Genomic DNA, 15,974 nt, shown 5'->3' with positions numbered 1-15,974 from the left:
AAAAACTCCCATTGACGTTCCAGAGAGTCAGCCCCTCCCTGCACCCTTCCCAGGCCTGGAAAAGAGCACTGGAGCCATTCATTTACAGCCTCCTGGCTCCTGGGGGCTTTTATGTGCCACAGGCACCAAGACCCAGAGCCCCCAGGGAGCCATAGCCCTGAGAGGTGGGAGGATGCTGCTGCCACTGCCAGGGCACGGTGACAGCACAGCCTCCCTGTGACATTTCTGCTCTCATTTGCACGCAAATGTCAATATTTATTAGTCACATTGAGATCTTCAGCAAAGCTCCCCTGGGTTGCTGAGTCTCTGCACTTATACTTTTAAATTGCTTTAAAAAGAAGCACATTGGCTCTTGGTAACTTATTCCAGACTTCCTACATTCTTTATTTCATCCTTAACTATCTACTGCTTTTGTGGGAAGTTATTTCCAAGCAGTCTATGCATCAACAGTGTTGAAAAATGTTTTACCATCACACCAAAAAATGACCATGGAAAAGTAACCTTTTCACTTAACTTGTCCCTGGAGCTGTGAACATATTTATGTATTTAAATAATGGAAATCTGAAAGTAACAGATGTTTCCTGCCTAGAGCACAGAGCAGGAACAACAGTGCTTCACTATTACAGTGCCTCTGAAGCATCCACACACTCCCATCCCCATTTGCTCTCCTGTGCATTAGTTTGCAAAAATCCCCAAGTGTTGAAATCTGGTTTTAATCGTGATGTCAACAAGTCTCCCTAATCCTGCTGAAAGTCAGGAATTAGGCCTCTGAGCAAGCCAGCATGAAAGAAAGTGAAATTGCTTTTAAATGTAAAGTAGGAGGGAAGAGGAGAGAAAAAATGGGAATTGAGAGATTAGGTAAACCTGATGGAATTTGGTAGAGCTGGGGAAAGGATATTTTAGTGGTGTCCAGGAGCCCTCACTTACCAGGATTTGGGCTCCCCAAAATGCAAGTAGTTGATGCTGTAGAGATCCATGTCCTCTGTATGCCAAGCAAAAGTTGTCTTCCACATGCCAAAGTAGAGGTAGGGAGTGTTCACCCCCTCGATGATGATGCCACACTCGTGTTCCACCATGTCCAGGAGGGTGTTCAGGTTGCCAATGTTCCATTCATCCACGTCCTGGAAGCCAACAGAAATGGTTTGTGCTGGGAATGGCAGGGGCAGGCACAGCCCTCAGCTCCCTGCAGGGCCTCAGGGGCTGCTGCTGGTGCCACCTGCATTGACTGAAGCCCCTCTGCCTCCAGGAAGGTTTCTTTGGTGCTCCAGCACTCTGAAGAGGCTCTTGCACTGTGCAATACCTCAGCAGCAATTAACTGTTCTGGTAATGAACGCAGCAAACACTCAGGGTAAAACACACTCCTCTCAGATGTTCTTCCCCTGGGCAGAAACCCCAGTGTTTCCAAAGGGGCAGAACCTTCTGCCTCAGGCCAGAGCTTCAGGTAAAACCAGGAAACCACCTGAGAACAGCTGTGCTGGTGCCTGGTTGTGTCCCCACCCTGATGGCAGCAGGGGAAGGATGTGACACTCCCAGCCAAGCACCAAAGCCCCTGCACCCCTGAGATGTGCTTGGCTCTGAGCACCTCAGATACCTCTGCTTATTCTAATTAATCCCATATTAAACCACACTGATAATAAAAAGATACTCATGCACTCACACACAATCAGACAACACTCCAAAGAAAGCCACTTCCCACTCAAAAGAAAACTACAGAGGAAGAGATTTAAATTATCTGCCTAAAAAGAGTAAGAAGAGAGAAACCTTTATCGTTTACAGAATTACTTGAAGCAGAGGATGAAATTTCACCATGGAAAAGCTCAAACAATTTGAATTGTAAAATAATTCAGTGTGCAGGTGCATTGTATCCTAATGGAGCTGCCTACAAGGAAAAGATCCAAATGCAAATAATTTAAAATCCAAATGTAAATAATTTAAAATCCAAATGCAAATTATTTATGTTAAGACTCAAAAAATATTTTTGATGTAGCACCATTTCCTTAAAATGCTGTTTTTCTCCGGCTTTCTAAGGAGCTTCAGCAGAAATCTCCATTTTATTCCTTTAAAAAAGAAACAAAACCCAAAGTATAGACAATTTTTTGCCAGTCTCCAGAAGAATTTGTTTAAATCACACTTTTCTTCATTTTTCTACTAAAAGTCAGCTTTTCACAGCTTCCACTGACTATTATCCTGAATCTCAGGGGAAGTTTAGTCCCACTTTTGTAATGAGGGGAAAAACACAAAGGTATTGGGGTTTTTTTTAGGGTGGCTACATCAATGAAATTCTGAATTACAGCTCCTCAATGAGAAAAGTGCAATAAGGAGGTCAGTGTCTGAGATAAATGAAGGAGAAGCACTGCACTTACTGCATCATAGAGGGAGCCACTGATGTCAGCCCCATAGATGGGGGACACAAAGGTGAGATTCTTCCAGTACTTGCGCTCCAGGTCCTCAAAATCCTGGTGCCGAGGGGTGCAGTACCTGCCAGGGAACACAGGGATGGAGGAGTCCTGAGGGCAGCCAGCACAGCAGCTCTGAGGGTGTATTTCACCTCTAATTCACAGAATTGCTGCTTTCCCACCTCTGCACAAACCCTCTGGGGCAGGCTGGACGTGCAGCACCACATCCCCATCCCATGGAAACGTGAGGTGAGGTTATCCCACCTCAGGGAAACTCCAAAGCTGATTATCCTGGAATGGTTTGGCTTGGAAGGGACCTTAAATCCCACCCAGAACCACCCTTGCCATGGGCAGGGACATCTTCCACTGTCCCAGGTGCTCCAAGCTCCAATGTCCAACCTGGCCTTGGGCACTGCCAGGATCCAGGGGCAGCCCCAGCTGCTCTGGGCACCCTGTGCCTGCCCACCCTGCCAGGGAACAATTCCTGCCCAATATCCCATCTCAATCCACCCTCCTTCAGCTTAAAGCCATGACTGCATCATCTCAGTCCTGATTAAAGCCCAGGGTCCTCCAGAACTCTGGAGAACTCCAGACTCTGGAACCAGGATGAGACTGCAGCTGGCACATCCCAGCTGACTGAAGTGCCCTGCAGAGTCCCCAGGCACTGTGGAAGACACTCCTGTCACCAGTCTCAGCCCAAGCACCCCAAAGTATTTGGATTTCTACCCCAGCCATGGAACACCTTTTCCAGAAGAGCCAAGGGATCCTTTTTTGGTCCCAAGCCATTCTTTTCAGAAAGATCCTCAGCCAAATGCTGACCCTGAACAATCCCTCTACACCAACTCTCAGCTCCGAGATACACCAAAACCCAGCAAGTCACAAACTGGTTTGAGACTCAACAAAAGCAGTTTCCCCCCAAATGCTCCACATTTAACACGGCTGCACTTTCTCATCAGCCAGTTTAGGGAAAGGAAACCTTCCCAGGAGCTGCCCCACGCCCATGTGGAGCCCTTGCAGGCACGCACTTCTCGCTGTTGGCCAGGCGCCGGTACTCGCCCACGGTCATGGGCTTCTTCTGGATGTTGTACTGGGTGAAGAGCCCTGACTGGCCCGTGACCACCTGCTGGATGGGAGCTGGGATCACCATGTCATCAATGTCATCGTAGGTGCGCCGGGGCTTCCACTCCTTGGGGGGGATCACCTGCAATGGGGACAGAAACATGGAACTGTCACAGACACTGCAGGGACAGAAACATGGAACTGTCACAGACACTGCAGCTGTGGGTATCACCTGCCCATGGACAGAAACATGGAACTGTCACAGACACTGCAGGGACAAAACCATGGAACTGTCACAGACACTGCAGGGAACAGAAACATGGAACTGTCACAGACACTGCAGGGACAGAAACATGGAACTGTCACAGACACTGCAGGGAATAAAACCATGGAACTGTCACAGACACTGCAGGGACAAAAACATGGAGCTGTCACAGACACTGCAGAACAAAACCATGGAACTGTCACAGACACTGCAGAACAAAACCATGGAACTGTCACAGACACTGCAGAAAACAAAACCATGGAACTGTCACAGACACTGCAGGGACAGAAACATGGAACTGTCACAGACACTGCAGCTGTGGGTATCACCTGCAATGGGGACAGAAACATGGAACTGTCACAGACACTGCAGGGACAAAACCATGGAACTGTCACAGACACTGCAGGGAACAGAAACATGGAACTGTCACAGACACTGCAGGGACAGAAACATGGAACTGTCACAGACACTGCAGGGACAGAAACATGGAACTGTCACAGACACTGCAGCTGTGGGTATCACCTGCCCATGGACAGAAACATGGAGCTGTCACAGACACTGCAGGGACAAAACCATGGAACTGTCACAGACACTGCAGGGAACAAAACCATGGAACTGTCACAGACACTGCAGAACAAAACCATGGAACTGTCACAGACACTGCAGGGACAGAAACATGGAACTGTCACAGACACTGCAGGAACAGAAACATGGAACTGTCACAGACACTGCAGCTGTGGGTATCACCTGCACAGGGACAGAAACATGGAACTGTCACAGACACTGCAGGGACAAAACCATGGAACTGTCACAGACACTGCAGGGAACAGAAACATGGAACTGTCACAGACACTGCAGAAAACAAAACCATGGAACTGTCACAGACACTGCAGGGACAAAACCATGGAACTGTCACAGACACTGCAGAAAACAAAACCATGGAACTGTCACAGACACTGCAGGGACAGAAACATGGAACTGTCACAGACACTGCAGCCCTGGGTTTGGGGGCTTGTCAGCACTTGGGCCATGTCAGCACAGGCTGATGAGATCATTTGCTCTGACAAGGACTTGTTAGGAGTGGTGTTTAGCTGGCCTTAATAAAGCACAGTGGAGAAATAAAGCTGTTAGGCATGAAATAATTCTTATTTCTTCTAAAACACAGGTCAATTACTGGGTTTATTGCTGCTCTAAAGAGAGCTGGCTATTGATGAAGAGCTCTCTGTGGAATGTTTCCTTGTCCACTCAAGTGTACAAGCAATTACCTTCCAGGACTTTGCTAGGGAGATTATTTTAATAGAGCTTGTTGGTGACTTCCAGATATTGTAAAGAAATTACTTTACTTGTAGGATTAATATGAGTATTTCAGGTCAGCCAGCCCCTCACCTTGGCCAGCGCTCACCTTGCCCAGCCCTGCCTCACCTTGCCCCTCACCTTGCCCAGCCCTGCCTCACCTTGCCCCTCACCTTGGCCAGCGCTCACCTTGCCCAGCCCTGCCCCGGCCATCCCCTCACCTTGCCCACCCTCACCTTGCCAGCTCCTCACCTTGGCCATCCCCTCACCTTGCCCACCCTCACCTTGCCCACCCTCACCTTGGCCATTCCCTCACCTTGCCCAGCTCCTCACCTTGCCCATCCCTGCCCCAGCCATCCCCTCACCTTGCCCAGCCCTCAGCCCCTCACCTTGCCCATCCTCACTTTGCCCAGCCCCTCACCTTGGCCATCCCCTCACCTTGCCCATCCTCACCTTGCCAACCCTCACCTTGCCCACCCTCACCTTGCCCAGCCCTCACCTTGCCCATCCCCTCACCTTGCCCAGCTCCTCACCTTGCCAACCCTCACCTTGCCCACCCTCACCTTGCCCAGCCCTCACCTTGCCCATCCCCTCACCTTGCCCAGCTCCTCACCTTGCCCATCCCCTCACCTTGCCCAGCCCTGCCCTCACCCAGCCCTCACCTTGCCCACCCTCACCTTGCCCATCCCCTCACCTTGCCCAGCCCTCACCTTGCCCATCCCCTCATCTTGCCCACCCTCACCTTGCCCACCCTCACCTTGCCCACCCTCACCTTGCCCAGCTCCTCACCTTGCCCATCCTCACCTTGCCCACCCTCACCTTGCCTAGCCCTGCCCTCACCCACCCTCACCTTGGCCAGCCCTGCCCTGTGGGCTCCCTGGGACTCCATGAAGGCGATGAACCTCCCGAAGTCGCGGAACTCCTCCAGCGAGGGCCGGAAGGTCATGATCTTACAGCCAGGGTTCTGCGGGCTGGGGTTTTCCGACCCCATAGCTCCAGTCCTGCACAGGGGACACACAGGGAGGAAAGGGGACACTGGTTAAACCTTTGGTTTTTAACTCCCAGCTCTAAGGAGCTCCACAGAAAGCCTGCAGAGATTTTTCATTTCCTCCCTTGACTCCCGCAAGGGGGGATTTGGAAGAACGACCCTCTGACACGGACATGAGGAGCTCCCAACCAAAAATCCACTTAGTCAGGAGCTCCTGACACCAGGATCACCCGAGAGCTCGGCCAGGGGCTAAATATAAACCACATCTGCCCCCAGTTCAGCACAGAAAGTGGTGCCTCATGAGGATGGTGCCACAAAAATAACAACTCCTCACCACCTTCAGCTTTGGCACTGTGCACAACCTGCCACCCCACAAGTGTTCCAACAAAATGCTTCACCGTTTTCTGTTTAGGTTCAACCCAACAGCTTTCCCAAATTTGGGGTTTTTTTTCATGTGCTAAACTACACTAAAAATTATAAAATTAAGGGGTTTCTTTTTTTTTAATGTATTTTCATTACACTTTGTCTTTGCAACGTACATAAACAGAACAAAGTGTCAGGCAAGTCTTACAAGAAATACAGACACACAATTCCAAAACACCCAAAACAAACTCTCAAACCGTTCAGGGTGAAATCCCGATTTTTAAAATGGACTTTTTTAAGGTTATGCAGGAAATCCGTAAGGGAAATAAGAGGTTTTAGTGGCATTTCAGCTGCAAATATGCCCAGGAAGGAGTTCTCCATGAGGAGGAGCTGCAGCAGCTCCACACCCTGAGCACTCACGAGATGGCAGTGCTGGGCTGTGGAGGATGAACTGCAGGGAAACAGCTCCTGCCAGGCTTTAACGTGGAAAAAAAGCATTTAAAGTGTGTTTAAACTGATTTCAAAGCAGCCAAGGAGCATTGCAGATGCTCCTGGAAGTACTCACAGTGTTAGGAAAACACCAAATGAAGCAGGGAGTTCTCCCAGCTCTGTGTTTGAATGGGTGAGTGTGGCACAGAACTCGCCCCAGAGAGAGCCAGTGCTCCCAGCCCCTGGAATTAAAACCAGCTAAAGTGGGCAGACTCCACACCCAGAGCACCAAGGTTTCATTTTAATTGGGTAAAACTTTTTATTTCGAAGGCACTTGAACAGTTTTGAGTGAAATTTTAGAAGCCAGAAAACATTAGAGTTTTACACAGTAACTTTTATGCAAATTTGTCTCAAAACAAGGATCTGCAAGTCTTATGTCCTTCCCCAAGGAGTCTTTAAAAGAATTTTATGCATAAAATCACAGCTTCTCACAGGCAGAAAAGCCCTTCCCAAGCCAGGAGCCAGAGATGCAGAACCCAGCCCAGAATAAAATCAAATTATGAATCCCAGTATTGCAGGAAATCCCAGAGCAAAACAAATTGAGGGAGAAAAACACCATTTCACCCTGTTCACCCCAAGATACTTCACTTCTCATCTCCAACAGGAATTGTTGCAGCTTGGAAACAAAAGGGCCATTTAAGCAGCCCCTCCATCTTCAGGGTGGCCCTGCCCAAGGAGATTCCCAACCTTGCCAAAGAAGGAACAAAAATTGCCTTTTGAGAACAAAACCCGCTGTTCCAGGGTCAGCACTGCAGGAGAAGCAGCAGATTGATCCGTGCCCAGGGGGAGGCTTTCCTGCACAAATGTCTTGCAGGAGTACAAGGAGGAAATCCCTGGGATGAGCCAGGGGAGCTGGGGACCCATCTGCCAGAGGTTTGCTCAAATCCCCCAGGAAAAGGGGGCTGAGCTGGAGGAAAGGGCTGCAGGGGATGGGACAGGGGCAGAAACCACCCCACAGCCTGCCACAACCTTCTGGGAACACTGGGGTTATTTTTGGGCAGGGTCTGGAAAAGGCAGGGGCCGAGGGGAGCGGGGAGCCCCGGCAGGAGCTGGCTCAGGAGTGAATTCCACCCTGAGCAGGAGCCCTGCCAGCACCATCTGCTCCAGAGAGGCTGCCCAGGATCTGCAGCTTTACCCACAGCCAGGGCAAAACAAACAGCCAAAGCCAGGCTTTATCCCGTCCTTCCCTCAAGATTCTCTCACAAAATTCCAATTTTTTAGGCAATAAACCCGGAGCAAAGAGTGAAAATACGTGCTCCTGTAAGGAAGGGAGAACAAAAACTACCGCATGCAAAGCTTAATCAATTAATCAAAGGATAAAACTACTTCCTGCAAAGCTTAATTAATTAATTAAAAGGTCTACTGCCTCAATACAAGCAGCATCACCTGGCACTCTGGAATTCTTTAGTTCAGAGACAGCAAAACACAAGATTTTTCCATGTGCAGTCCCATCTACAGAACACTTCAACACCTGCCCCAGATAATGTACATTTAGCTAATCAAACTAATTAAACTATTGCAATAAAATGGCCAGAGAGCTCATGGGAAGAGGGGGGGAATCAGCTCCATGAGCTCAGTGAGATGTGGGAGCTTCCCCCAGCAGCCCCAAGGAGCTGGGAACACCCAGGCCCAGGGAAAACTTGGGGAGGGGAGAATTTCTGTCCCAAGCGCTTCCCACATGGAATTGTTCTGGGAAAGCACTGCCAGGACCTGGACTCGTGGCCACCTCCATCCCAGGAGCCGTGGCCAGCTCTGTCCCAGCTCCTGGGATCACCCAGGACACACAGCAGGACAGGGGCTGCAGCTTCATCCGGCATTTTCAGGAGATGGCCCCAATTAAGCAGCGCCCTAACGAGCTGCCAGCATCCCTGGAAGGTTCCAGAGAGGGATCTGACTGTTCTGAGAGCACTGAGGGCCCCTCCCAGCCCCAGCAGGGCTGCAGGTGAGGGCCAGGGGGGAACAAACCCTTCTCTCAATACTGAGGAGGAGGATTCTGCACTCAGAGCCCCCATCAGCTCCCGAAAAGAAGAGTGAAGGTATTTGTCTCAGCTGGATCCATTCTGTTTCTTTGTGAGAGAGTAACAACCTGGAATATTATGAAAACCTTCTAATTTTCAACCATTGTGAGGAAGCACAAAAACTTGTCTCCAGAGGGACGATCTCGGTGCACACAAAGAATTGAGCTTTAATTTCAATGACTTTCACATGAGACGCTTCCCTTCCAAAACTGATGTGAACCAAGGCACTTTTGTGACTGAAATGCTGCACCTGTTGGCTGAAACCTTTGTACAGCACAGAAAAAGTCCAAGACACCCAGCTGAGATCAAGGACTGAGCTTGCTACAGGACTGACAGGCTGGGAATCCTTCCTCCAGGAGAAGGGCTGGGATTTCTGAGCAGTTCCTGCTGCTGCCCCACTGATGATCTCCTTCCTCTCTATTCCCAAGAATCAGATTCCAGCACTTAGACAAACAAAATGTAAATTTTTAAGTCTGAAGTTTGCTGTTGCACGGCCCGGTTTTAAACAACTGTGCAATTACAGCAAGGATTTAAACACCTTTCCCCCAGAAATATTTATAGATTCAATTCATCACATTTTTAACATTCAAATTGCTTTGAGTCTTGTATATCCTCCATAAAGGCTAAGTAAACACAACAGAGGAAATATTTGGGAAAGAGGAACAGAAACAACATTCCCACCCAGCACAGGGATGAAGATCTACAGTGCTTGGGATTTGACAAATTGAGAGTTATTTTCTATCAAATTTTACACTCCACGAGACTCCTCCACAATTCCAGATCCTCCTGTACTTGAAATCAAGCAGCATATGTAGCTCATTAAGGGAAAATAAAATTTTCCCCCAAAACACCCTCTTTGCTGTAGAAGTGCACAGTTACTCACACACTTTTCTAACAACAAAATTATTTAGTCACAAACTGTATTTAAAAGGGGAAAAAAAAAAGTGGTTGCATTTAAGAGCAATAAATGGGGATGACTTTAAAGCAGTTTATTACTGCCTGAGGCAATAATAAATAACAATAACATGTAATGGTTATTTCTGACTAAATCCAGATCAGAACCTCAAAACCTCAAAAGTTTGACCGAACAGACGAGATAAACTCACCCTAAAACCACACAAATCAGTTCACAAAGCTGATTGTGAACTGACTGAGGCCCAGCCTCCCCAAGGCCTGCAGGAGGCTCAGTTTGCTGCATGGCACCAGTTATCTCTGCTGCATTTATTATCTCCACTTCGAGGCTCCAGGGGTCTTTCAAAAACAACTTAAACGAGTGTTATAAAAGGCACTTGACATGGACTGAGCCGTGGAATCTGAACAGGAATTCCAAGTTTTAACCCACGGCACCTCAATCCAAGGCAGCGGCACTGCAAATGTTAAAATAAATTATCCCACAGTCTTTATTCCTACAGGAAAGGACATCAGAAACCTTGCAAGGCAAGCAGGAGCCTCGATTATTTGTCACAACTTAGGGGTAGAGCCATTTGCTGCCGTGGCTTAATTAAGGTACTTATTTTCATTTATATTTTCATAGGGTCAATCACTCTCCTTTATAAATGAGGCAGCTCCTCACAGTCTTTATTCCTACAGGAAAGGACACCAGAACCTTGCAAAGCAAGCAGGAACCCCAATCACTGCAGAGCTTTGCCCAAAAGGTGATTCCTGCATCAGAAAACACCTTAGTGGGGACTAATTCCCAGTTTTCCTTCCAGAACAGAAAGCCTGGGGTTCTCAGCAACTTGCTTGACTTCTCTAAGCTCCTTTAGATTTTTATAACAAAAGCCCTCAACAAACGGGGCTGTCAGAGGCGTTTTTAACCACCCTGCCCATACAAAAGGAAGCCCTGGGCTGGTTTTGTGCCCGAGGCAATGCCCGGGCTGGGTGTGACACACTGACCCACTTCCAGCTGCCGGCACATGCCGGGAATGCTCCCGAGCTCGGGCAGAGGAGCAGCGAGCCTGGCTCAGCCCTGCGGGACTGCAGCGAGCCTGGACAGGAACCCCAGGGAACCCCAGGTATCCCCAGGAACCCCAGCCCAGCATGGCCCTGCAGATCCCCAGCGAGCCTGGACAGGTACCCCAGGTACACCCAGATACCCCCAGGAACCCCAGGTACCCCCAGGAACCCCAGGTACCCCCAGATACCCCCAGGAACCCCAGCCCAGCATGGCCCTGCAGAACCCCAGCTCACCTGGACAGGTACCCCCAGATACCCCCAGGAACCTCAGCCTGCAGCACAGCCCTGCAGATCCCCAGCTCACCTGGACAGGTACCCCCAGATACCCCCAGGTACACCCAGGTACCCCAGCCCAGCACAGCCCTGCAGATCCCCAGCTCACCTGGACAGGAACCCCCAGGTATCCCCAGGTACCCCCAGGAACCCCAGCCTGGCACAGCCCTGCAGAACCCCAGCGAGCCTGGACAGGAACCCCCATGAACCCCCAGGTACCCCCAGGAACCTCAGTCCAGCATGGCCCTGCAGAACCCCAGCTCACCTGGACAGGTACCCCAGGTACCCCCAGGAACCCCAGCCCAGCATGGCCCTGCAGAACACCTGCCCAGGTAACCCCCAGGAACCCCAGGTACCCCCAACCCCTCCCCAGCTCACCTGGACAGGAACCCCCAGGTAACCCCCAGGAACCCCAGCCCTTTCCTGGCTCACCTGCCCAGGTACCCCCAGGTACCCCCAGGTACCTCATTCCCCCCCAGGCTTCTCCCAGCTCGCATCCATTTCACACCTTTCAGCCAAACCTGCAGCTCCAGGAGTGACAATTTAAAGCCTAAATTAACCCCAGAGCTTTGAGGTGAAATGAGACAATTTGGATCCATCCCAGCTCTGTTTTATCCAGGTCTCTCTGGAAGCTGCAGCTCCAAACTTGACCCACCCCACCCAGGCAAAGCTGTGCTGCTTGTTCTGCCAACAGAACTGAGATCAAATATGGGAAACTCCATAAAAAGTTCTTATCTGCACCAAAACCTCACCAAAGGCCTCTCCATTGCCCTGGGCTGTGTCCAAAATTGTGAAGGAATATCAGAAAACCTCAGAAATCACCTCAGTCCCCCACCAACCTCCAACATTCACTTGTGGGTCATATTCAAAAGCAGGATTTCTAAGAGATTTAGGAACAAAAGGGCAATCCTGTATTCTCTGGGGATCTGGGAACTGTGGCTTGTTCATGAGCCTTATAAAACACAAAAATAACGAAGCTTCAGGTCACTTCTGCCAGGAGTGAGGCACACCCAGACCAAGGAAGGGCAGAACACAAAAGTGTTCTCCTGTGTAATCCAGTGAGAGCACGACTGAGGAGCAGCCTCATTTATAAAGGAGAGTGAATATGAACATATAAATGAAAATATAAATGAAAATATAAATGAAAATATAAATGAAAATATAAATGAAAATAAGCACCTTAATTAAGCCATGGTAGCAAACGGCTCTACCCCTAAGATGTGACAAGACAGAACATATTTGGTCCAAAACAAAGGTTAAAAAGAGAAAATCTTATTAAGCAACAATCAGTTTAGTGAAGAACAGGGGAAAGGGAGAAACCTTTCTCATATCCCACAGTGATAAGCCATTAATATCCCCCAGCCTGTGGGAAATCACAGGATTTCTGCCAACATTCTGCAGCATCCAGGGTTTCAGCTGCTACTGCAAACGGACAAACCCCCTCGAATTCCTCACCAGATGACAAATAATTCCTTCCAGCAGCGCCCCGTGCGGCCCCGGAGGATCCCAGTGGCATCCAAAGCCATTAAGCAAATCCCTCACTTGTGTGACACATGGAGCTGTCATCCATCTTCGCTATTAACAGATGCTCCAGTGAAGGAACGCGGGGCAGCGCAGGCTCTGCAAACCCTTCCCCGCAGCAGAGCCTGAGCCTGGGTGAGTCAGGAAGGGGAATCCACCAGTCCCGAGCCCTCCTGACAGCCCAGAACTCAGTGAGGAGCACCCAAGTTTCTCCTGACTGCCAAGAGCTCTCCCTCCCTTGCTCCCAGGCTGCTGCAGCTCACCACGATCATTTCTGCTCTCAGGTGGATTGCCCGCTCTAAAAATGAGATTTAAACTTGCGAGGCGAATCAGAGCCTCCTGATGCTGACACGGTTTGCTGGACATCCCAGGAGGAAATAAAACATAACCCTGCATAAATGTGAAATCCCCACAGAGCCCTTCCAGCAGGGCTGGCCAAACTGGTTCTCCCAACTCACATCAAATTTCTTACAACCTTTTATATGGAAATAGCTCCGAGTTTTTCAGGAGCTGTCTGTGTTTTGGGTGATCTAAACCACCTGCAGAGCTGTGGAACTCCCACTTTAGCTGCTGAATCTTTCCCTGGTGCTTGACAGGAGTTGAGAACAGCTCCCAGTGAGAGCAGCAGTGTCCCCACAGCTCAGGGGAATGGGTGAGCACTCCCCATGACCAACAACCAGGATTATCTACAGCAAACAGGTGGGATTCTCCCTGAAAGTGAATTTTTCTCTTGACTTCCCATCAAAAGCTGGCGAAATCTCCATTTATTTTTATTTATAAAGGCCCACGTTCATCCTAAAGCCAAACTTGGAATGTGACACCAAAGTGCTCTGACTTACTGACAAAACTGACTCCTTCTATATATTTTTATATATAAAAATATATTTTATGTCCTTTTGTATATATATTAATATATAACATATTTCATACATCAAGTTTATATATAGGACCATATATATATATATTTTATATATATATATATATATATATATTCTGGTCCCACTGGGCCAGTCAAGGCAATTATCTCTTTCCAATCAGCATAAAAAGAACAATCCACCACGGAGGGTTAGACAGAATTTTCCTGTCAAAAGATGCTCCAGTGAATGTTTCATCCATGAACATCAGCTCTGGAACAAGGAATCACTTTATATCCACCTACATCTCCTTTTCTCTTTTGCATGGGAGGAACTCCTGCCTCTCATGAGGCAGGAACAGCCGTGGATTCCTTCAGGATTCCTTCAGGATCCTTCTGGCACTGCAGGAGTTGGTCAGCCCGCCCCAACTTCCTTCTCTTGTTACAGGGAAGCCCAAGAACTGGGAACTTGCTGTCACAGAGCAATTACTGGGTGCTCCAACAGTTACTTGATGTAATTGCTAAAATGTAACTGTAAGTTTGAGATTCTAGGCTTGAGGTTTCCCTGACTCCGTGAATTTCAGTGAAACGGGAGAAGGAAAGTGACGAGAAAAAAGCAAAAGTTCCCAGGAAATAAGCAATGTTGTGGGTGAAATACTATCAGGTTTCAGACGGACAGAGCTCCTTAAAATTCACTCTTTTTGGTTAAAGGAAATTTAGTTTTGGGAGGGTCCTGCTTTCACAAACGAGTTACAGAGCACAGATCCAGTGTCCCAGGGCAGAGCAGCAGCCCAGCCCCTGCAGCAGCTCCATCCCAACGCAGAGGGAGCGGGGATGAAATGGACCCTCCCTGGTGCCTTCATTCTTCAGTACACAGGGCTCCAAAGCTGCCTCTCTGCAACACCCCTGGCTCCTCAACACCTTCAAAACCACGAGCCTCAGGAAAGCCAAGAACACCTTTGGGCGAACCCCAGAACGTCCCGAACCGGGAGGGACCCGCAGGAGAATCCAGTGCAGCCCCCGGGCCTGCACAGACCCCCAACAATCCCACCCTGGGCATCCTGACGGGGCCGGGACCATTCCCTGGGGAACCGGGCAGTGCCCAGCACCTTGGGCAGTGCCCAGCACCTTCCCCTGAGCTCCATGCCAAGCCCTGGCACCGCTCCAGCCCTCCCGAGCTCCTGTCCCCTCTGCAGAGCCCAAGGAAGGGTTTCCTGAAGGGTTCCCCCTCCATCCCATCCCCTCCATCCTCTCTGCTGCCGCACTCAGGAGCGGCTGGGGCCGGGGCAGTCCCCAGAGCCCGGGCACACAAACCCCGCAGCTCCCGAGGGTCCGGGGCTGTGCCCGCTCCCCCGGCCCGGGGACAGCGGGGCTGTGCCGGGCTCACACCGCGCACACGCACGAGGAATTCACAGAGGAATTCACAGAAACGGGAGAGAAGCGCCTCGGCTGGGCCCAGACTCTGACAGTGTCGGAGGAGGGAAGCACCGATAGAACAGCCCAGCCCCGGCCGCTGTCACCTTCCTGCCCCCGGTTTTCCCAGCACCGAATCACGGAGCCAGCGGCAGCTCCTGCTCGCCCCCAGCCCCCGGCCCCGAGCCGAGCCCCGGGGTCGCCACTGATCCCCGTGTGCGCCCGAACCCCGCGAGCGGTGAATCCCCGCGGACAGCCCCGGCTCGGGGCACCGGGACCCCCGGGGCCGCCGCTTCCCGGGGGTGCCACCCACACAAAGCGCGGCGGGGCCGGTGCGGGCCCGTCCAGGCCGGCCTGCGGGGGAGGCCGCGCGGGGGCCGCGGGCCCGGAAGGGAGCGGCAGCGCCGGGGCCGCGCCGGGAGGAGCGGCGGGGACGGGGCCGGGGCCGGGAGCGGCGGCGGGCCCGGCGCGGCGGGGGGCGCAGCGCGGGGTGGCGGGGTGCGGGCCCGCTCGGGCCGGGGCCGGTGGCGGTGCCGGTGTCGGGGCGGGGGCGCGGTCCGGCCGTACCTGCGCGCGGGGCCCTCGGCGGCGCGGGGGGCGCAGCGAAGGGGGGGCGCCCAGGCGAGCGCAGCGCCCCGCGGCCACCACCTGCGCCCGCCTCCCCGCCGCGTCCATTGGCCGCGCGCGGCACCGCCCTCGCGCCCATTGGCCGCGCCGCCGGGGACGGACGGCGAGTCCAGCCAGTGGCGAGCCCGATCGCCGAATAACAAGGCGAGCGCGGGTGTTGATTGGCCGGCGGCGCGGAGCGACGGTCCGCCCACCGACGGGCGGGGCAGCGGGGAGCGCTCCCGTCACTCAGGCGCTTTCCGCCAGTCGCACGCCGCCTTCTGCTGCCGGCGGCCCGGCCCCAGCGGCTATTGGGCGAGGCGGGCGCCGGACGGGCGCTGATTGGCGGCGCGAGGTGCCCGTCGGGCGCGGGGCGGGGCGGTGAGGACGTGAGGAGCCGCACAGAGCGGGGCGGGGGCGCTGCGGCCGCGCTGCGCCAATGGGGGAGCGGCGAGCGCGCGCGCCCCCGCGCCGCCGGGCG

The 15,974-nt window shown here is 51.8% G+C and overlaps 1 protein-coding gene across 2 annotated transcripts in view; it reads right to left on the bottom strand.

Annotated features, from left to right (window-relative positions):
• KDM4B (lysine demethylase 4B) overlaps positions 1-15,578 on the bottom strand; it is a 74,899-nt gene extending 59,321 nt beyond the window's left edge. For both annotated transcript variants that reach the window (XM_054650067.2, XM_054650068.2), the window contains exons 1-5: positions 15,455-15,578; positions 5,864-6,014; positions 3,422-3,597; positions 2,364-2,478; positions 928-1,121 (exon numbers count right to left, since the gene is read on the bottom strand). In XM_054650067.2, coding sequence (XP_054506042.1) covers positions 928-1,121; positions 2,364-2,478; positions 3,422-3,597; positions 5,864-6,004 — 626 coding nt within the window. In that variant the 5' untranslated portion in view covers positions 6,005-6,014; positions 15,455-15,578. The remainder of the gene's footprint in view (positions 1-927; positions 1,122-2,363; positions 2,479-3,421; positions 3,598-5,863; positions 6,015-15,454) is intronic.
• Between the last annotated feature and the right edge of the window lie 396 nt (positions 15,579-15,974).

The sequence above is a fragment of the Agelaius phoeniceus genome, chromosome 29 (assembly GCF_051311805.1).
Source record: "Agelaius phoeniceus isolate bAgePho1 chromosome 29, bAgePho1.hap1, whole genome shotgun sequence".
Lineage (NCBI taxonomy): Eukaryota > Metazoa > Chordata > Aves > Passeriformes > Icteridae > Agelaius > Agelaius phoeniceus.
Note: the sequence above shows the minus strand (reverse complement) of the source record. Positions and strands in the feature narration are given on the sequence as shown.